This window comes from Corvus moneduloides, chromosome 3, assembly GCF_009650955.1.
Source record: "Corvus moneduloides isolate bCorMon1 chromosome 3, bCorMon1.pri, whole genome shotgun sequence".
Lineage (NCBI taxonomy): Eukaryota > Metazoa > Chordata > Aves > Passeriformes > Corvidae > Corvus > Corvus moneduloides.
In genome coordinates, this window is record NC_045478.1 from 2863227 (window position 1) to 2881126 (window position 17900).

At 48.8% G+C, this 17900-nt stretch overlaps 1 protein-coding gene across 3 annotated transcripts in view; it reads right to left on the reverse strand.

Moving 5' to 3' along the window:
- PINX1 (PIN2 (TERF1) interacting telomerase inhibitor 1) overlaps window positions 1-10915 on the reverse strand; it is a 61579-nt gene extending 50664 nt beyond the window's left edge. The window contains exons 1-4 of one of the 3 annotated variants that reach the window (XM_032104098.1): window positions 10869-10915; window positions 5425-5534; window positions 3563-3655; window positions 3139-3217 (exon numbers count right to left, since the gene is read on the reverse strand). In XM_032104098.1, coding sequence (XP_031959989.1) covers window positions 3139-3217; window positions 3563-3655; window positions 5425-5534; window positions 10869-10887 — 301 coding nt within the window. In that variant the 5' untranslated portion in view covers window positions 10888-10915. Of the gene's footprint in view, window positions 1-3138; window positions 3218-3562; window positions 3656-5424; window positions 5535-9135; window positions 9428-10868 lie in introns of those variants that run through there. The other 2 variants (XM_032104100.1, XM_032104099.1) reach the window with 2 other exon arrangements.
- Window positions 10916-17900: the final 6985 nt, after the last annotated feature.

The following is a 17900-nucleotide window of genomic DNA, read 5'->3' on the forward strand; positions in this document are numbered from 1 at the left end:
CCTATTATCTCATTTTCCAGGCTTCCAGAAGAGGGACTGCATCTAAACTGTCCTCTGGGAATGGTCTCCGGGGCTGGCTCAGTCCCAGAGTCACTCAGGAGTGCTTTGGGAGACTGTGAGCAGGTTAAAGCCACATGAAAGATTAACCTCACTATTTAACAGCACAGAGACCACGTTCCTGTGCTGTGCAAGGTTATTTTAGGGGTACAAATGTTCTCTTTGCAGCCACAGAGCCTGTTAATTTACAAGAAAGAGAGAATTAACCTGTTGTACAGCTAATTACTGCCTTACCAGTCCTGAAAAGAGGCACCACAGGAGTCTCTACTCTGTAACTCCAGAGAAGGTTACTCTGCTGAGATGTTTTTTTTCCTCCCAGTGGAATGGGTAGGGAAATCAACCCATACCCTGAGGGCCAAGTTGAGTCACTTTTTTAATATGATCCCACCCTGGAAAGCTCTGCAGCCCAAGCTTTTCTGCCACTGGAATTCCAGCACTTCCCTGTTTGATAGGCAGTGCCACCTGATGACAGAATCCCCAAGCTAAAAGTGAAATCCTCAGCCTGCAGTGCGAGAGCTGAGAACCAGCAGGCTGAGATCCATTCTCTCACTCACACATTAAACCCTAATGGGAAGAGAAAGGACCAGCAAATCAGTTTTTAACAAAAAAATCATCAATAACAGGGTCTGTGGGGAAAGCAAGGATCACAACTAAAATATCTTGACAGAGGTGCAGCACTTTGAGCCTGGTTTCCAACCTCCTGGTAGCAAAAGGAGCATTACACAGCAAAAGGTTTCCACAGAGCTTCCTCCTCCACGTTATTCCTACAGGGAAAGGGGCAGCAGCACCGCCTCGTGCCTGCAGAGAGGGATTTCACTCCAGAACATGCTGGTACTTGCAGTGGGCAGGGAAATACATCCCTGTGTCTTCCAGGGACTGGAAAATCCTGACAAACTGAGCAAGCGCTGCAGGAATGTTAATGTGCTTTTCAAAGAAATTCAGTTAGGGCAATAAAGCCTCCAAAGTGGCATTTCTGCAGCAAATCTGATCGAAGTGGAAGTGCCAAAGCACAGGCAGGGTGTTGTTCCCACATTTTATCAATGGGAAAGGGGCAGTCATCATCACTGAGGACCCCAGCAAAACAGCCTGGAATTATAGAATGGTTTGGGTGGGAAAAGACCACATAGCCCCAAACCCTTCCACTATCCAGGGTGGCTCCAAGCCCCGTCCAACCCGGCCTTCCAGGGATCCAGGGGCAGCCACAGCTTCTCTGGGCAACCTATGCCAGGGCCTTAACACCAGTAGATGAATTTCTTCCTAACATTTAATCTAATCTAAACCTGCCCTCACTGGGTGCTCACCTAGGAAAAAAAAAAAAGGAAAAGACAGCTAAAACTACAGACACTGAGGGCATTTGAGTGTTGGCATCAACCCCCATGGGTCTGTTCCTTTCCGACCTCTAATTGCAATCAAGCTCTGGCAACTGCACCAGTTCTTTAAGAACAATGAAGTTTTTCAGCTGACTTTTAATGCAGTTTGGAACTGGAGGATGGCCAATAATGTAACATTTGCTCCTGCAGCACAGCTGCAGGGAGAGTTTTTTCTGGATGAGTTCTGCCAGTTCAACAATTGCCAAAAAAAACCAAGTTTCGGAGTGATGCCTTTCTGTAAATCACCAAATGTGACTCTGACCTGGAATTTTCAAGGTGCACCCAAATTTGCTTTCAGTGATTGAAAACTTGTCCCAGCTCCTAAAAGGACGAAAAGAACTGAGTGAAACAGGGAGAAATGGGAGTTTTCAAGGGTCACTTTGCATGAGGTGACCCAGGCAAGAGTGCAGAGCTTAAGACCAAGCCTTGCTCCCTGAACCTGCCTCTGCTGACTCACCGTGGCCCTGGGCAAGTAATTTCAGCTCTCTGCTCATCAGTCTGCAGGTTTCCCACCAGTTACACCTCCCTGATCTTCCCAGGGCTCAAGTTGCAACTTGGGTAGGATTTAGTTCTAAAGGTAGACAGGAACTTTTGGAATTTCCCCGTGAAGTGCTCTCCTAGCTCTCGAGGAGCTGAGTGACAGCACCGAGTCCTGGGTGGCCTCATGATTCCACAAGGACGACTTGCACAGCAAGCTAAAAAAGGTCTTTTGAGGCATCAGGCTCAGAATTTTAATCCTAGCTCACCAGGATTAGAAAACTTCCTTGCTAACTGATTTTCCTCTTCTTCTTTCTACATTTTTTCTCCTAGAAAACCTTCAGTGCTCAAAGGTTACACAAATGAATGAATGAAATGAAGTTGGTGAATCCACTAAGCTGGCAATGCTGCCCCAGCAGCACACGGACAGGCTGTGTCCAAACAGGAGCCCTTGGTTTAACAACACTTCAGAAAGCTGTTTAGATACAAAGTCAGCATTTAAACCTGAGTTTAACTAGAGGAGAGATGATAAATCATTTGATAAACCAATTCTTTCTCTAAGCTCACACCCACCACAGTTTCCTAACTTCATTTTCACAAAGCAAGGTCAGCTTGTAAGAAACTTCAAAAATAGAAGACTTTAAAAATAGCCCTTTTGGGGAAGTTTCCCCACTTGTGTGCTCAACACAAGGGCTACAAAAATCACTTTATACCACACTCAAAGCAGAAATGCAGAACTCTGAGGCAAAAGCTATGGAGCAGCTCTCCAAGGACAGGAAAAGGAGGTATTTAAGAAGCCACTGGAGCATGGAAGCCAAGTGTGACAGTTCATTTGTAAAAGGAAGGCAAAACATTGCAGTGCTGAGTGATTTTTGTGAGCCTTCAGACAGATTTGGGGTGCTTCATAAAGAAATAACTCTTCCTGTAGGTACAGCCCAGGAAAAGTGTCCCAAATATTGTGATCTGGATAAAATAAACAAGTTCAATATCTTATGTTTTCCTTCCTCAACAAAAAGCCTTTCTTTGAGTCCTGAGAGCAAAACTGATGCACTGAGATCTGCAAATCCATGGTCATGGATGGCAACACATCCTTTGGCTCCCAGTAATTTTGGGGAAGAAGAGGGAGTTGTTAACCTTATTTGTAGCCCAAACTGGGCCTCAGGAACTCTTTGAAGACACAGAATGGAAACTCTGCTGAGCTTCCAGCATCTGATTGAGCCAAGCATGAACCTACCTGTTTCACCCTGTCCATGGCAGTTATTCAGCTCAGCCAGAAGCTGGTTGAAGTCATCCTGATGAGCAATCCAGTTGTCCTGTAAATATCACCCACATGAACACAAGGCAGAAGTCTTCAGAATTAACACAAGTTTTACTAAACTCTAAGAACTAAGACTCTGAGAAGTAAATTAATTGGATATATCCAGTCCCTGTTGGTGGGAGGGAGCCTGGGAAGCTCCACAGGTGGTAAAACCAACAACAGCTCCTACAGCCACCCCAAAGTGAAATGAAATTATCAGGGTTGTGCTGGGAAGTCCTGAACAATCCTGTTTGGTACGTGCTACCACCAGCTGTGACAACAGATTTCACTGATGTTCCATTCAAATAATTGTGCTGTTGCTGAAATGGGATCCATTCCCTGCCCTGGGTCTAGTGCTCACCTCGTGATTGATGGTAGCCCCTAATCCCAGCACGTCGTTTTTCACCTTAACCCTGATGTGTTCTGGATTTCCTTGCTCCTGAGCCCCGAGACCCTAAGGAGGATTTGAGGGTAAAAATGTAAGGATTTTACAGCAGCAGTTAGAGCTTTTGGATTGTCAGATAGTTCACAAAGAAATACAGCAAGAAATCACAACTTCCTATGAATTTGCCTGCTTGTAGCTGAACTCATTCACAGGCATTACCACACAACAAACAAAGGCTTTTAAATTCACTACTTAAGCCTCCAGCAAAGCATTACAAACACTAAAACAGCAACAACATGAAGTAGTTGGGTGATTAATCAGGAAGCCACCTGACATTCCTAAGCAAGCCCAAAGTGTTTCCACCTTTCCAACAAGACTCTATATAAGAAGAACTCTCCCCAAAAATCCCTCTGTCACTGGGAAGGGTAATGGGAGTAAGGCAGATCCACATGGAACACACAATCCAGAACAAATTTATACGGAAGGCGAGCAGGGAGGGGCAGGGGAGAAGCAGACTGGAGCCAGCAGGACATTCACAACTTCTTCCACCTCATTTGTGCTCATAATTGGATGAAAATATTGGAGCAAATGACTTTAGGGTTCTTTAATATGAAGCAATAATCAGGTCCAGGGTTATCTTTCTTAACTGTATGATCAAGGCTAAAAAATTAAAAGGCAAAGCTTTTGGTTTAAAACTTTGCTCCTGGGACCTGCTTTTTGCCTCATCTGTCACAAATCATCAGCCAAGTGTGCTAGAATTAATAAACATTTATGTGCTGCTGCAGTGCAGAGAAGCCCTGCAGACACATCCTGGGATATCTAATATTTGAAGGAATGAGGCATGTTTGGACAACCAAAGTGGAGTTTTTCTGATCAGTGGGGTGGAAAATTTGCCTTGAAACTTCTGCTGACCAAAAGATATGGAAGCAAGCAGGAGACTCGGCCACACAACCTGCCCTGACCCAATTCCAACACAACCAATAACAGGACTGGTGTAAGCAGCTTAATTTCCCTGCCCAGATGGGCTTCTGTCCCTTAATTTGATCAAGGGAAAGTTCCATTTGTCCAAGTTTGCAGTGGAATGGAGACATAAATCCTTCTTGTACAACTGCTGCCAAGGAAGACCCAGTAGCTCGAGTGGGAAACGTTGTGAGACAACTGAGGCAACAGTTTAAATCCAAAAATAGGCTTTAAAGCATTCAGAGAATTGAGAATTATCCTAATTTTATTCCTGTTAAGGAAAGTCTGTAAGAGGAAATCTAGAAGGAGAATTAAAGGAAGTAGGGGTTTGTGGGGATTCTTATCATTAAATACTCTGATGTGCAGCCCCAAATCTCAGCTTTGCTGAGGCACCTCTGTGGAATTAAACCTGCAGTTTGCAGGTGTCTGTGCTGACCTGGAGATTGCTGTTAGTGCCAGGAACCAGTCACTGGGACCACAGGTCCTGGCTGAAGCTGGGAAGGGACACAGCTCCCAGGATACAGCATTTTGGGGGTTCAAGGAAGAGAGCAGAAAAAAAAATTGAAACCAGGTGGAAGATTAAAGCAGGTCCTGCAGTTGCTTTAAAGAGCACCAAACACGGAGAGAATTGAGGGTTTAAAGGCAGCTTAAAACCTTTAACCTGATTTAATGTTCCAACTCCTGCTCTCACTTGGGAATTTAGGTTGTCAGAGAATGGAGAGAAACTGGAAAGCAGGAGAGGCACAAACAAGACTTTGTAACTAAGTGTAGAAATCTGTCACTGCTCAAATTCTCTGTGCACTTAAGAGAATAAATCAAATGAGTTTGATTTATGGCAGTTTTAGACCCTTCAGCGACAATTTTCCCTTAGATCCTACCTTTCCTTTGGACCAGCCCATCTTTTCCAGCATCTTCTGGCCAAATTTGGAGTCATCATTGCTCCAGGCGCTGTTTCGTGGATCCACGGACCACTTCTGCCTTCTCCGGGCTGGAGCAGGAAGGGAAAATTCAAACAGGCTCTACTGGCATTCCCAGAGAGTTCTTGGTATTGGATCAGTTCAACCAAAGCTCTTCATTGCAAAAACACCACTCCAGAACTTAGGCCAGACTTACCATATTTTGGGGGTTAATTTTACTAAACAAAAACCACCACAACAACAATAAAAGCCCAGTGAAAATATTAATTATTAATGGGAAGATGCCAAAGCAGAATTGCTACGGAAGTTGCTGTCCCTCAGGATGGGCTGTGATTCAGGGAAAGCTTTAAGGATTACCATTTGGGTGTAAATTCCATATTTATTCCAATTTTGTTTTACATCTGGCTTCAACATGGAATCTACAGAGGAGGAGATTATGATGCAGCTCTCCCACTTCTGGACAAAACCCATTCGCCAGACTTCCCTTTAACCAGAACCCAGAAATTTTAGTATTTGCCTTCTTAACAAAAGCCAAATCAAAAATCCAATGTAAGTGAACAGAGAAAGGGAATGACAGAACACAAACCCGTGGGATTTCAGCTTTTGGATTTCTCAAAAATGCTTTATGGGAAAACTGAAAAGCTGCCAGAAATGATTGCAGGAGTTAAGTGATCCAAAGGAAAATCAAGGCTCCTTTGTCCTATACAGATTCCCGAAGAAATTACATTCTCCCAGACCCACATGTTGCCTTTCCCACCAGGAACAGCTTCCTTGAAATCAAGGAAGAGAAGCCAGCCCAGTTAACCAGTCACTTGAAGTGTGCACCTAAACCCAGGCAGGAAGAGAACCTAAATAAACAAGACAAACAAAGAATGGGAGACAGGAAGATCACAAACTTCATTAAACACCATGGGAAATGCCGGATCAAAAATGACCGGTTAACCCAAGGCCACACAAAGGCAGGGAGAAGCCAAATCCAACGAGGTGTTTTCAATGTAATCAGGAAGTCATCGTTCCCTAAAAGACAAGATTTGGGATTTGGGCCAGAGGGACTGAATATTACAGGGATGTTTGACTCATTTTTTGTCCAGTTTTGTTTCATTTTTAAGGAACTAAGGCTGTCAGAATGCAAGGTGGGGGCTTTTTTTAACAAGCTTCTGAAACTCTGAAGCTCCAAACAGTCCCTAAACAGCTTTCACAGTGGGTTAAACACCCGAGGGCTGTGAGGGGAATCCAACCTTTGGCTGGTTCATTTCTCTACAGGAAACAACTTATTAACCTCAGAGGCTGTGGCTGCCTCATCCCTGGAAGTGTCCAAGGCCAGGCTGGATGGGGCTTGGAGCAACCTGGGAGAGTGGAAGGTGTCCCTGGCCATGGCAGGGGGTGGAATGGGATGATCTTTAGGGTCTCTTCCACCCCAAACCATCCTGGGATTCTGTGATTATTCCCACCAGGAAGCCTTGAGAGCAGAACCTCCTCCAAGCCCTGCCCGTGCTGCCAACAAAATGTGAGAAAGCACCACTGTGGTCTCTGATTTTTAACTTCTAAACAAACTGGGGTTCCCTGCTGTCCCATGGAGAACCAGGGGGCTCAGCCTGGAGAAAAAGAGGCTCAGGGGGGACCTTGTGGCTCTGCACAACTCCCTGACAGGAGGGGACAGCCAGGGGGGTCGGGCTCTGCTCCCAGGGAACAGGGCAGGATGAGAGGAAACAGCCTCAAGTTGTGCCAGGGGAGGTTTAGATTGGATATGAGGGAATATCTTCATGATAAAAGGTGGTCAGACATTGGAAGAGCTGCCCAGGGTATCCCCCATCCCTGGGGGGATTTAAAAGCCACGTGGATGTGGCACTTGGGGACATGGCTCAGTGGTGGCCTTGGCAGTGCTGGGGGATGGTTGGACTGGATGATCTCTGAGGGATTTTCCAACCATAATAATTCAGGTTCTATGATTCCAATAGAGTTTATGCTGCCCACTTAAGCAGCTGCCCTCCTTTTCGCTCACATTTCTTCATTTCTACCTCTAAAATCCCTCAATTTACATCAACTTTCCCTCACTCAGCCACCAAAAACGGTTCAATGCCCCTTATAAATCCAACATTTTAGGTATGTCCATACTCTTACACTCTCTGTAAGTAGTTCCTCAGGTGGTGACTTTGCAAACCCCAAGAAATTAAATCCAATGCAACTCCTACAGTTGTAAAACCACCCCATGTATCTCAGGATTTATCAACAATGGGTGAATTAACTTCCAGATTGAGTTGTTTGATGTGCTTTAAACCACCTCAAAAATGAACTTCTCTGTTTTTTCCTGAGCATCTCCCTGTGGAGAAGCCCCTGAGATGTTTTGCTCCTGGGAGGATGTTGGTAACAAAAGCACAAGGGCATCAGACACAAGTATTTCTTAAGCTTGAAATTAAGAGACCTTCCCTTTCTCAGCACTTGCAATCCGAGTATTTCAAACACTGTGGGTTTAATCCTCAGATTTCTGCCAGGATAACATACTCTGATTTTTAAACAGGGTGACTTAAATATAGGAAAAAACCCCAAGCAAACTTGCTTTCATCTTTAGAGGAGTATTTAAGAAAGCCAGGAACAGCTCCATGCCATTTCCAGAAAACATAAAATCATCTTCCCTTTCCAAACAAACAACAAAATCCACTAATTAGTCAATAATTTATCAGAAACGTTTGTTCACTGATGTCTCTAAAGTGGGAGAGGAAACCAGGTACGAACTTCCAGCTACAAGATTCAGCTCCTAATTTAACACCAACTTTCTGGGCTGCTCCGAAAATGATGCCACAGACAGTGATGGAACTCCGGGAGAGCAGCACCATCCAGTGGAGAAAATCCTCATTTCCTTAGGGAATCACAGAATCACTGAGGTTGGAAAATACCTCTAAGATCACCCAGTCCAACCATCCCCCAGCACTGCCAAGGCCAGCACTGAGCCGTGTCCCCCAGTGCCACATCCACATGGCTTTGAAACCCCCCCAGGGATGGGGACTCCAGCACTGCCCTGGGCAGCTGTGCCAGGGCTGGACAACTCAAATTCTTTACTCAAACACTCTATGATCTGAAAAAGATCCATTGCTAATCCCTTTTGCCAAGATGAATTCTATGCCTGGAGCAAGTTTTTAACTATAATTTTGAAAGTTCCCATCCAAACCCCTGCCATGAGCCCAGAGATGGTCTGGGAGCACAGGAGGGACACAGCTCTGGAGCCAGGCTGGGAGAGCTGGGGGTGTTCACCTGGAGAAGGGAAAGCTCCAGGGAGAGCTCAGAGCCCCTTCCAGAGCCTAAAGGGGCTCCAGAAGAGCTGGAGAGGGACTTGGGACAAGGCATGGAGGGATAGGACACAGGGAATGGCTTCCCACTGCCAGAGGGCAGGGATGGATGGGATATTGGGAAGGAATTGTTGGCTGTGAGAGTGGGGAGGCCCTGGCCCAGGGTGCCCAGAGAAGCTGTGGCTGCCCCTGGATCCCTGGAAGTGGCCAGGCTGGACAGGGCTTGGAGCAACCTGGGCTAGTGGAAGGTGTCCCTGCCCATGGCAGGGGGTGGAACTGGATGGGCTTTAAGGTCCCTTCCACTCCAAGTGAGTCTATTATTGACAAGTCCAATTAAAACAATTAACAAATTCTGGAAAAAAAGTACCAAAGTTCACACTGAAAATACCTAGAAAACTCCATGTGCAAATGCAGATTTGTTTTCCTCAATTCACATCTTCACTTCCCAATGGAAACCACATTTGTTATGAGTCTGTCTTGTTCCTATTTCCTGAAGCCCAGCAAACAAATTCAGCAGACCCTGAGCTCTCGGCTAAGGGTGCCCTGACACCAGAAAGTTCTATCAGAAATGGGGAGCCCAAGTTCTCAATCACCTCAGAGGCAAAAGTGAAGCTCTTTGTTTCCAATATCATGGGAATTTAAACAAAATCCATGGAATCAGGGGACATCCTGAGCTGGAAGGGACCTACCAGGATCATCCAGTCCAACTCTTGGCCCTGCACAGACACCCCAACAATCCCACCCTGTGCACCCCTGAGAGCGTTGTCCAAACACTCCTGGAGCTCTGGCAGCCTTGGGGCTGTGCCCATTCCCTGGGGAGCTGCTCCAGTGCCCCAGCACCCTCTGGGGGAAGAACCTTTCCCGGCTATCCATCCCAAATTCCCCTGGCACAGCTCCAGCCATTCCCTGGGTCCTGTCCCTGCTCACAGGGAGCAGAGATCGGAGCTGCCCCTCGGGAGGAGCTGCAGCCCCTGGTGAGGTCTGACCTCAGTCCCCTCTGCTCCAGTTGACCACACCCAGTGCCCTCAGGCCCTCCTCATTTGGCCCCTCCAGACCCTTCCCCACCTCCAAAGCCTCCTCTGGAGGGTCTCTAAAAGCTGTGGATTGGCAGAGCTTGGCTCAGCTCCAGTGCTGCCCCGGGAGTGACCCAAGCACCAAACCCAGCACCAGCCCACGGCCCTGCCACGTCCCCGGGGTGTCCCCAGCACCCCTGGGCTGGAGGTGTCTCCCCTTAAACACACGGCCAGAGACGGCACCGAGCCCCTGAAAGGACAAGCTGTCCCTAAAGGTGTCCAAGGGACATTCCCACTGCTCCTACCCGGGACACGACAGACCCCACAGAGAAGCCCCTGCACCCCTCATCCTGTACCAGTGTCCCCCTGGAACCCCTTTCCCGGCCATCCCACCTCTCCCAGCCTCCAGACCCCATCTTTTCCTTAACCCTGCCTTTTCCTCAATTCCTGCCTTTCCCAGCCCCCACACCCCTCCGTTTTTCAACCCCAGGGACCCTTGAAGCCTTTTCTCACCCTCAGCCCAGCTCTCCCAGGCCCCAGCCCCCCTTTTCCTTCACCCTGGCATCCCCCGCAGCCCCATTCCTGCCCTTCTCAGACCCGAAACCCCTCGTTCTTCAACATCGGGCACCTCCTGAGCCCCTTTTCTGGCCCCAGCCCAGGTCTCCTAGCTCCAAGACCCCCCCTTCTCCTTGACACTGGGACCCTCTGGACCCTCATTCCTGCCTCTCCCAGCCCCCAGTTCTTCCACACCGGGGGACCCCTAAACCCTTTTCCCGGCCACCCCGAGGTCTCCTCACCCCATGACCCCCCCTTCCCCTGACACAGGGGACCCCTGGAGCCCAATTCATGGACAAAGGAACCTCCTCATCCCACCTTTCCCAGTCCCCGCACTCCCCTTTCCTTAACTCTGAAACCTCCTTCCTCAGCAGCGGAACCCCCCGAACCCCTTTATGCGCTACTGAGACCCCCCTGCACCCATGGGGAGGGGCGGCGCAGCCCGGACCCCTCAGGCAGGGCTGTGGGGAGGGTCTGGAACCGCTCCCGAGGCACCGGTTCGCTCCCATTCCCGCGGCATTCCCGCGGCATTCCCACCGGGACCAGCACTCACGCTCCGCCAGCATCGCCATCTTGGGGGCCTCCCTTCCTGCAGGGGGACTTTCGTGACCTCCGGCGCATTTAAAGGGCGGCGTGAGCGGCGCCTGATTAAAAAAGTTTTAAAACAGGCGAGCGTAGCGGACACCAAAGTAAAAATGAAAAAATGAAAATGAAGTTTGCAAATTTGCTGAAATTCCAGTAAATATCTCAAAACACGGTCTCGGTTGTGTATCGGCTGTTCCCGTGCCGGGGGAAGGGGATGAGCAGCGCTCGCTGTGTGTGATTGGAAATAAGGGGCACGGGCAGGGTGAATATTCCAGGGAGTTGCGGGTCTGGCTGTGCCTGGATTTCCCCAAATCTCGCTGTCGTGGAAGGGTAGGGTGGGGGACACACAGAGGCATCTTGAGCAGCATCCCCTTCCAGCCTTTCTGTGAAATGAAACAGGTTTTTTTTTTTTCCTTTCTGCCACAAACTGCATTTGAGGACTGGAGCAACACCTGTTTGATGAGTTACTGAGTCAAAGCTCTTCTATACAGGAATAATTTTTGTAGTTATGTTCTTAAGCCCTTGGTCGTTCATATTTCCTGGGTTTTTAGCATCTCTTCAGTTGTTTTATTTGAAGAACAGCACCCAAGATATGACTGAGTTCTTCAGGCAGCTTCCTCTGGATCCTCCTTGCCTACATTTTGCATCCAAGCACAATATTTTGTTTTTTAATATCCCTTTTGTAGAAGTGCCAGGAAGGGGTTTTATATTCTGTGTTCATGGCGTGTGTTAATTCTGTCTTCTACCCTTTACTGAATCAATACTTGCGTCTGTTCATGTTGTTGTGCTGTTCTGAACTGTGGATATTTGGTGGTTTTCCTTTTCTTTCCCGGCTGGAGTCACCTGGAAGTGTCCCAAATGTCCTCAGTACCTTGAGTGAGGTTGATAATGGGAGGATTGAGCCCAGAATCCCAGGATGGGTCAGGTTGGAAGGGACCACGGTGGCTCCTCTGGTGCCACCTCCCTGCTCCAGCAGGGCCATCCCAGAGCACAGGGCTGTGTCCAGACAGGTCTGGAATATCCCCCATGAGGGAGACTCCCCACCCTCTCTGGACAATCTGTTCAGGGCTCGGTCTCTGCACAGGAAGGTTCTTCCTCATGTCCAGTGGAACTTCCTGGGATCAGTTCCTGCCCGTTCCTCTGGTGCCATTGCTGGGCCCCGGAGCAGAGCCCGGGCCCTGCTCTGAGCCCTCCCTGCAGACAGGGACACCCAGGGCTGAGGGTCCCTCTCAGCATCTCCTCTGAGGCTGAGCAGCCCCAGCTCCCTCAGCCTTCCCTGGGCATGGAGATGCTCCAGGCCCTTCATCAACTTTGTCACCCTCTCTGGACCCGCTGCAGGAGCTCCGTGTCCCTGCTGTCCTGAGGAGCCCAGACCTGGACACAGCACCCCAGATGTGCCTCACAGGGCTCAGCAGAGGGGCAGGATCACTCCCTGACCTGCTGGGAATGCTCTTCCTGGTGCACCCCAGGATACCATTGACCTTCTTTGCCCTCCGGTCACTGCTGGTCAAGGACACCTCCCACTAGCCCAGGCTGCTCCAAGCCCTGTCCAACCTGGCCTTGGACACTTCCAGGGATCCAGGGGCAGCCACAGCTTCTCTGGGCACCCTGTGCCAGGGCCTCCCCACCCTCACAGGGAACAATTCCTTCCCAGTATCCCATCTATCCCTGCCCTCTGGCACTGGGAAGCCATTCCCTGTGTCCTGTCCCTCCATCCCTTGTCCCAAGTCTCTCTCCAGCTCTCCTGTAGACTCCCTTCAGGTACTGGAAGGCCACAATTAGGTGACCCCAAATCTTCTCTTCTCCAGGCTGAACAAGCCCAATTCCCTCAGCTTTTCCTCACAGGAGAGGATCAGGACAGATTTCCCACTGCTCTTTCTCCATCCATCCTCCCATCTGGATGGCAGCTGGGTTACAGCTCCCCTGGCTCAGCTTTTCCCACTGCTTTGCCTCTGTGCCTTTGGATTTATGTTACAGCTCCCTGTTTGCTTTGGGAACACTGTGCAGGACAGTTTTGATAAGGTTTATTTGTGTTTTTTCATAGGCAAAGCAAACAAACATTATATCTGTGGCTTTTCCTCTCTAAGACCCCTTCTGTCTGTCAGCAGTTACATTGATACGATGGAGCTTGATCCTGGCAAATCTCTAAATTTACAATTATCTTGATGATTTATTTTTAATAGTCCATATTCAGGTCCTATTACACTGGCTGCTCTGGCTGCCCCACTTCCTCCTTTAAACAAGGGTATTGAACTGGTCCTTCTAGACTTTTCTGAGGCCATTTCCCGCTGCCAGGAATCCTCACAGGGTTTGTTCTCCCCAGACTTTATTGCCAGTTCTCTGCACTTTCAGGTCACATTCATCAGGCTCGACTTATGTGAAAACAAATAAATACTGCCCAGACCTTCACTACATGGGAGAGAGAGAGATTTTCCCTTTCAAAAGTTTCACTTAACGCTTTCCTCCAGGAGGAAATCCTTGGAGATCAGGATCAACCACAGAAGAGCCTTCTTTCTGTTTTCATAGAGTCACACAGGATCCCAGAATCATGGAATTTAGGTTGGAAAAGCCCTCCAAGATCACTGAGTCCAACCTGTGACTGGTCCCCACCTTGTCACCCAGCCCAGAGCACTGAGTGCCACCTCCACTCATTCCATGGACACCTCCAGAGGTGGGGACTCCAACACATCCCTGGGCAGCTCCTTCCAATGCCTGACCACCCTTTCCATGAAGAAATTCCTCCTGATGTCCAACCTGACCCTCCCCTGGCACAGCTTGAGGCCGTTCCCTCTCATCCTGTCCCTGTTCCCCGGGTGCAGAGCCCGACCCCCCCCCCCCCCCCCCCGGCTGCCCCTTCCTGTCAGGGAGTTGTGCAGAGCCACAAGGTCCCCCTTGAGCCTCCTTTTCTCCAGGCTGAGCCCCTTTCCCAGCTCCCTCAGCCACTCCTGGTGCTCCAGCCCCTTCCCAACTCTGTGTCACCTCATCTGCTTTCCAGTGCTCACAGGTCACTCACCAGCATCCTCATAGAATCACTCAGATTGGGAAAAACTTCCAAGTCCAACCATCCCCCAGCACTGCCAAGGCCACCTCTGACCCATGTCCCCAAGTGCCACATCCACAAGGCTTTTAAATCCCTCCAGGCATGGCGACTCCAGCACTGCCCTGGGCAGCTGTTCCAATGTTTGACCACCCTTTCAGTGAAGAAATTTTCCCTCATACCCAATTTAAACCTCCCCTGGCACAACTTGAGGCCGTTTCCTCCTCCTTTCAGGGAGTTGTAGGAGCCTCCTTCTCCCCTTTCACTACCACCTAGGGATTCTCTGTAGTGGCCACTCTTTGCTGGCATCTGGATCTGAAGTAATCCCTCATCCTTCTACCTGTATTCCCTGATCCAAGTGCCCTCCCTGGCAGTAGCAGCCATTTCCATGAATTATCCCTCTAAGATCTCTTTTACATCAATGAAATTGATGTGTGGAGTGTTTGATGGTCACTTGTGTGATGCATTTCACACCAGCCAAATTCTGCTCTGTTTTTAATTTTGGAGACGTTTAAATCTTCCGGCTGAGAGCTGAGTGTTGTATTTGGTCGCTCCAACAGGGAGCAGCATTCCCCACGTTTGGAACAGCTTCGTGGTGATATAAAGACATCGCTGGAGGTGGAAAACGTGAAGTAATTTCTGTTAAAGGATGCCTTCAGGTTGAGGTTTTTCTCTTGTTTGGTTTTGAACCTTAATATTCGGCCGCATCAGAGCACTTCTGCCTCCAGAGCTCTCACTCCCGGCCAGCAAAGAATCACAACTCAAAACACAAAGGAGGTCGCACATGATTTAATTATTACTTAATATTTGCTTAACAGGAGGCTCGAGGTCAAGGTCCAAATTATCTGACACAATTCTTGCAAATGAGGAGTTTATAAAACAATTAAGTCCATGAATATGCACAGGGGAAGTGAAATTAGGCAGAGAAAAGGTTCCATCCTGGGGCAATTATTGTGCTTCCCAGTTACATCCCTGACTAAAAGCTGGTGTCACAGGAAAGAAAAATGTGTGAATGTTTGAATATATACTTTCTGCCAGGAGAAATAACAGCAGCTGGGGGTGATTCCAGCCCTCTAAGAAAATAGCCTAAAATCCTGTTTCCAGTGTGCTTGGAGGGAGGTTGAAATGTAGCTCTGGTCTGAAGAATAGAGGGATAAAGATGCCTGGTGGGCATTCCATCCAGAGCTCTCCAGCGATTCCTCCCAAGGGTCTTCCTTGGAAAGAGGTGTTTCCCGAGAGCCAGCCCCGCAAGGATCACCCAGGGCTCGGGGTCTGAGCAGGGAATTTTCCTCCCAGCACGTCCTTATCAATTGCTGTCAGAGTCCCTTCAGGCTCTGGGGAATTCCTTTGGTGCCACTCTCAGGTTGAGTTGGGGTCACAGGGAAAAATCCAGCTGGGATGGACAGAGCCAACAACATGGGAATTGAACCAGCAGGAAAGTGGAGGAGGGTTGGAAGCACATCTGAGCCAGATACTCACCTCGCCGACCCCTTCCCACCTGGAGGAGACCCTTGGAAGTCAGGCAGGAGAGAATTACATTTCCCAGCTAAGGAGCGGCTCCGTGCCCTGCAGAAGGGCCCCATTCCAATGGCCCATAAACCTGGGAGATGTGAGGAGAGAGAGGAGAGGCAGCCAGGAATAGAAAAGGGGAGGGGGGAAGGAGGAGGAAAGCGAGGAAAGAAACAGAATGTGAGTCCCGGCTGTGCAACAAGTCCTTTGTGAGGCAACTCGGCCTCTGTTGTGTGATAAATGGCCTGAGGCCAGGCTAGAAATGCTTATTGAGGGAGTCCTGGGAGAGGTGGGATGGAAGCTCTAGGGACAAGGGCTGCCTGGAGACCTTAAAACGACAAGACAGCTTTGATTTAGGACACTGATTCGAGGGAGCACACGGATTAGAGGTGAGCTCTGGTGGGAGAAGCTGCCCATCAAGCGCCAGGCAGGGAGCAAGAGATTAACAACGTGTGACCCACTGAGCAAAGGATGTCACAACGAGTGCCCACAGCCAGGAGACGAGGGGTTCAAAGAACAGCTACTGGGGCACTGAGGAGCAGGAACAGGCTCAGGGAGAGGGGTTGGTGTTCCTGGAAGTGCTGCCAGCACAGAGCTCAGCAGTGGCTGGCTGGGAACACTGGAGGGAGCTTGGCAAAAGAGGCAGCAGAGAGGAATTCTGATGATTTTCCTTCTATTCCATGAGTGCAGTGTGGTATTATTATTATTATTATTATTATTATTGTTGCTCTTGGTTTTGCTATTTCATCAGCATGGGCTTTATGGGATCATGGAAACATGGAATGGTTTGGATTGGAAGGGATCTTAAAGCTCATCTCATTCCACCCCCTGCCATGGGCAGGGACAACTTCCACTATCCCAGGTTGCTCCAAGCCCCGTCCAACCTGGCCTTGATCTCACCTTGATGTAGGTGAGGAGGTGAAAAGCCCATAAGAAGCATTGACAGGAGACTGAGGGCTTTGCAGGTTTCTTGTTTTCAGTCTTCCCCGAAATCCTGAGTGAATATTCAGCGCAATTTAACGGTGCGGGTTTGGGAGTAGGAAGAGAGAGCTCTGCCTCTCCTGGGAGGTTGGTAACTGAGGGAAAGCTCAGCCTGGAAATTTGGAGAACTGTCATGTAACACCCTTTGAATCAGTAATGATCATACTGGGAGGAAGAGGAGAGTGGCGGAATTCAGGGAATCACAGATGAGCTACTTTGCCTGCAGTCCCTGGGAAAACCCTGCTGAAGTTGTTCCGTAACTGGTTCAATATTTGTACACTGGAGGACAGCAGAGTGATGAAAAACCACCTGAATAATTCACTGGGGACAATCCTCCACAAACCAACCCAATTTTTTTCTCTGATGATGACGCTGGTTTTGGTGACTAAGGGTCAAAAGGGAGCAAAATTTTCATCTGGGCACCAGCCGAGTTGGGAAAGTGGGAACGACCAAAAGGCACCAACACTGGGGGGAAATAAAAAAGGAGGAAGGCGTAAAGCTAGAAAATAACAAGTGAAATGAAAACCTGTAGTAAAAAAATGGTTCAGAAGAACCAATTTCTTTCTGGACCCATTACCTGTGATGGAAGAGGATAATTGCTCCCAGTCTCGGAGATGGAAAAGCCCCACAGCTGTAACAATGTGCCCATATCTGGCCACTGCACTTCAGGAAATCAGGAATGAACCAGGTATGGAGCAGACGGGAGAGGAAGGGACAAGCAGATGATTGGAGAAGATGGTCTGAGGAAGAGCTTGGATGAACTGGGCTTGTTTGGTCCAGAAATGAAAAGCACGCAGGAGCTGCTAGGGGTGGATTGGTTTCTTTGCCCACTGCCACCTGGAAAAGCAGGAATCAACATAATTGAGCATGTTGGGGAACAGGCAGGGGACAGAACACCTGGGAATGGCTAAGGGGTGCTGGGATTGTCTTTTTTGATGATCACATCTGTTGGGGATGGACTGTTTGACCTGACCACAGAATGGGGAAGGGAGATAGGTGGCTGCCCAAAGGCTCCTCCAGCTCCTCCAGTTCTCCAGACCTTATCACTTTATGAATTAATTCAGGAAGCCATCTGAGAGGGCATCTTCCCTCAGGCCTGATGCAATGACTTAACCACAAACCCAATCCTGTGCTGACTGCTCCTCTGTAAAGTGCAGCTCACTCTGCGGAATAAAGTGTCCCATTTGATGCCATGAAACACTCACTTGCTTTGCTCAAACTGAGATGGGAGAGGGGAAAAAAAATATTTCCTGCAGATGCTGGTTCAGATTTCAAAATTAATCCCCTTCCACCATCGTTGTGTTCTTTTTCTGAGAAGCAGCTGGGCAGCAAATTTCATTTGCACGAGACATTTGTTGCCAGGGGTTCGAGTGCTATTTACCACTCACATGAGATAAGAGGAAAATGGTACTTTTGTAGATGCAGGAATCACTCCTCTGGTCATGAAGCACAAAAAGAAATATTGAGCAGCAC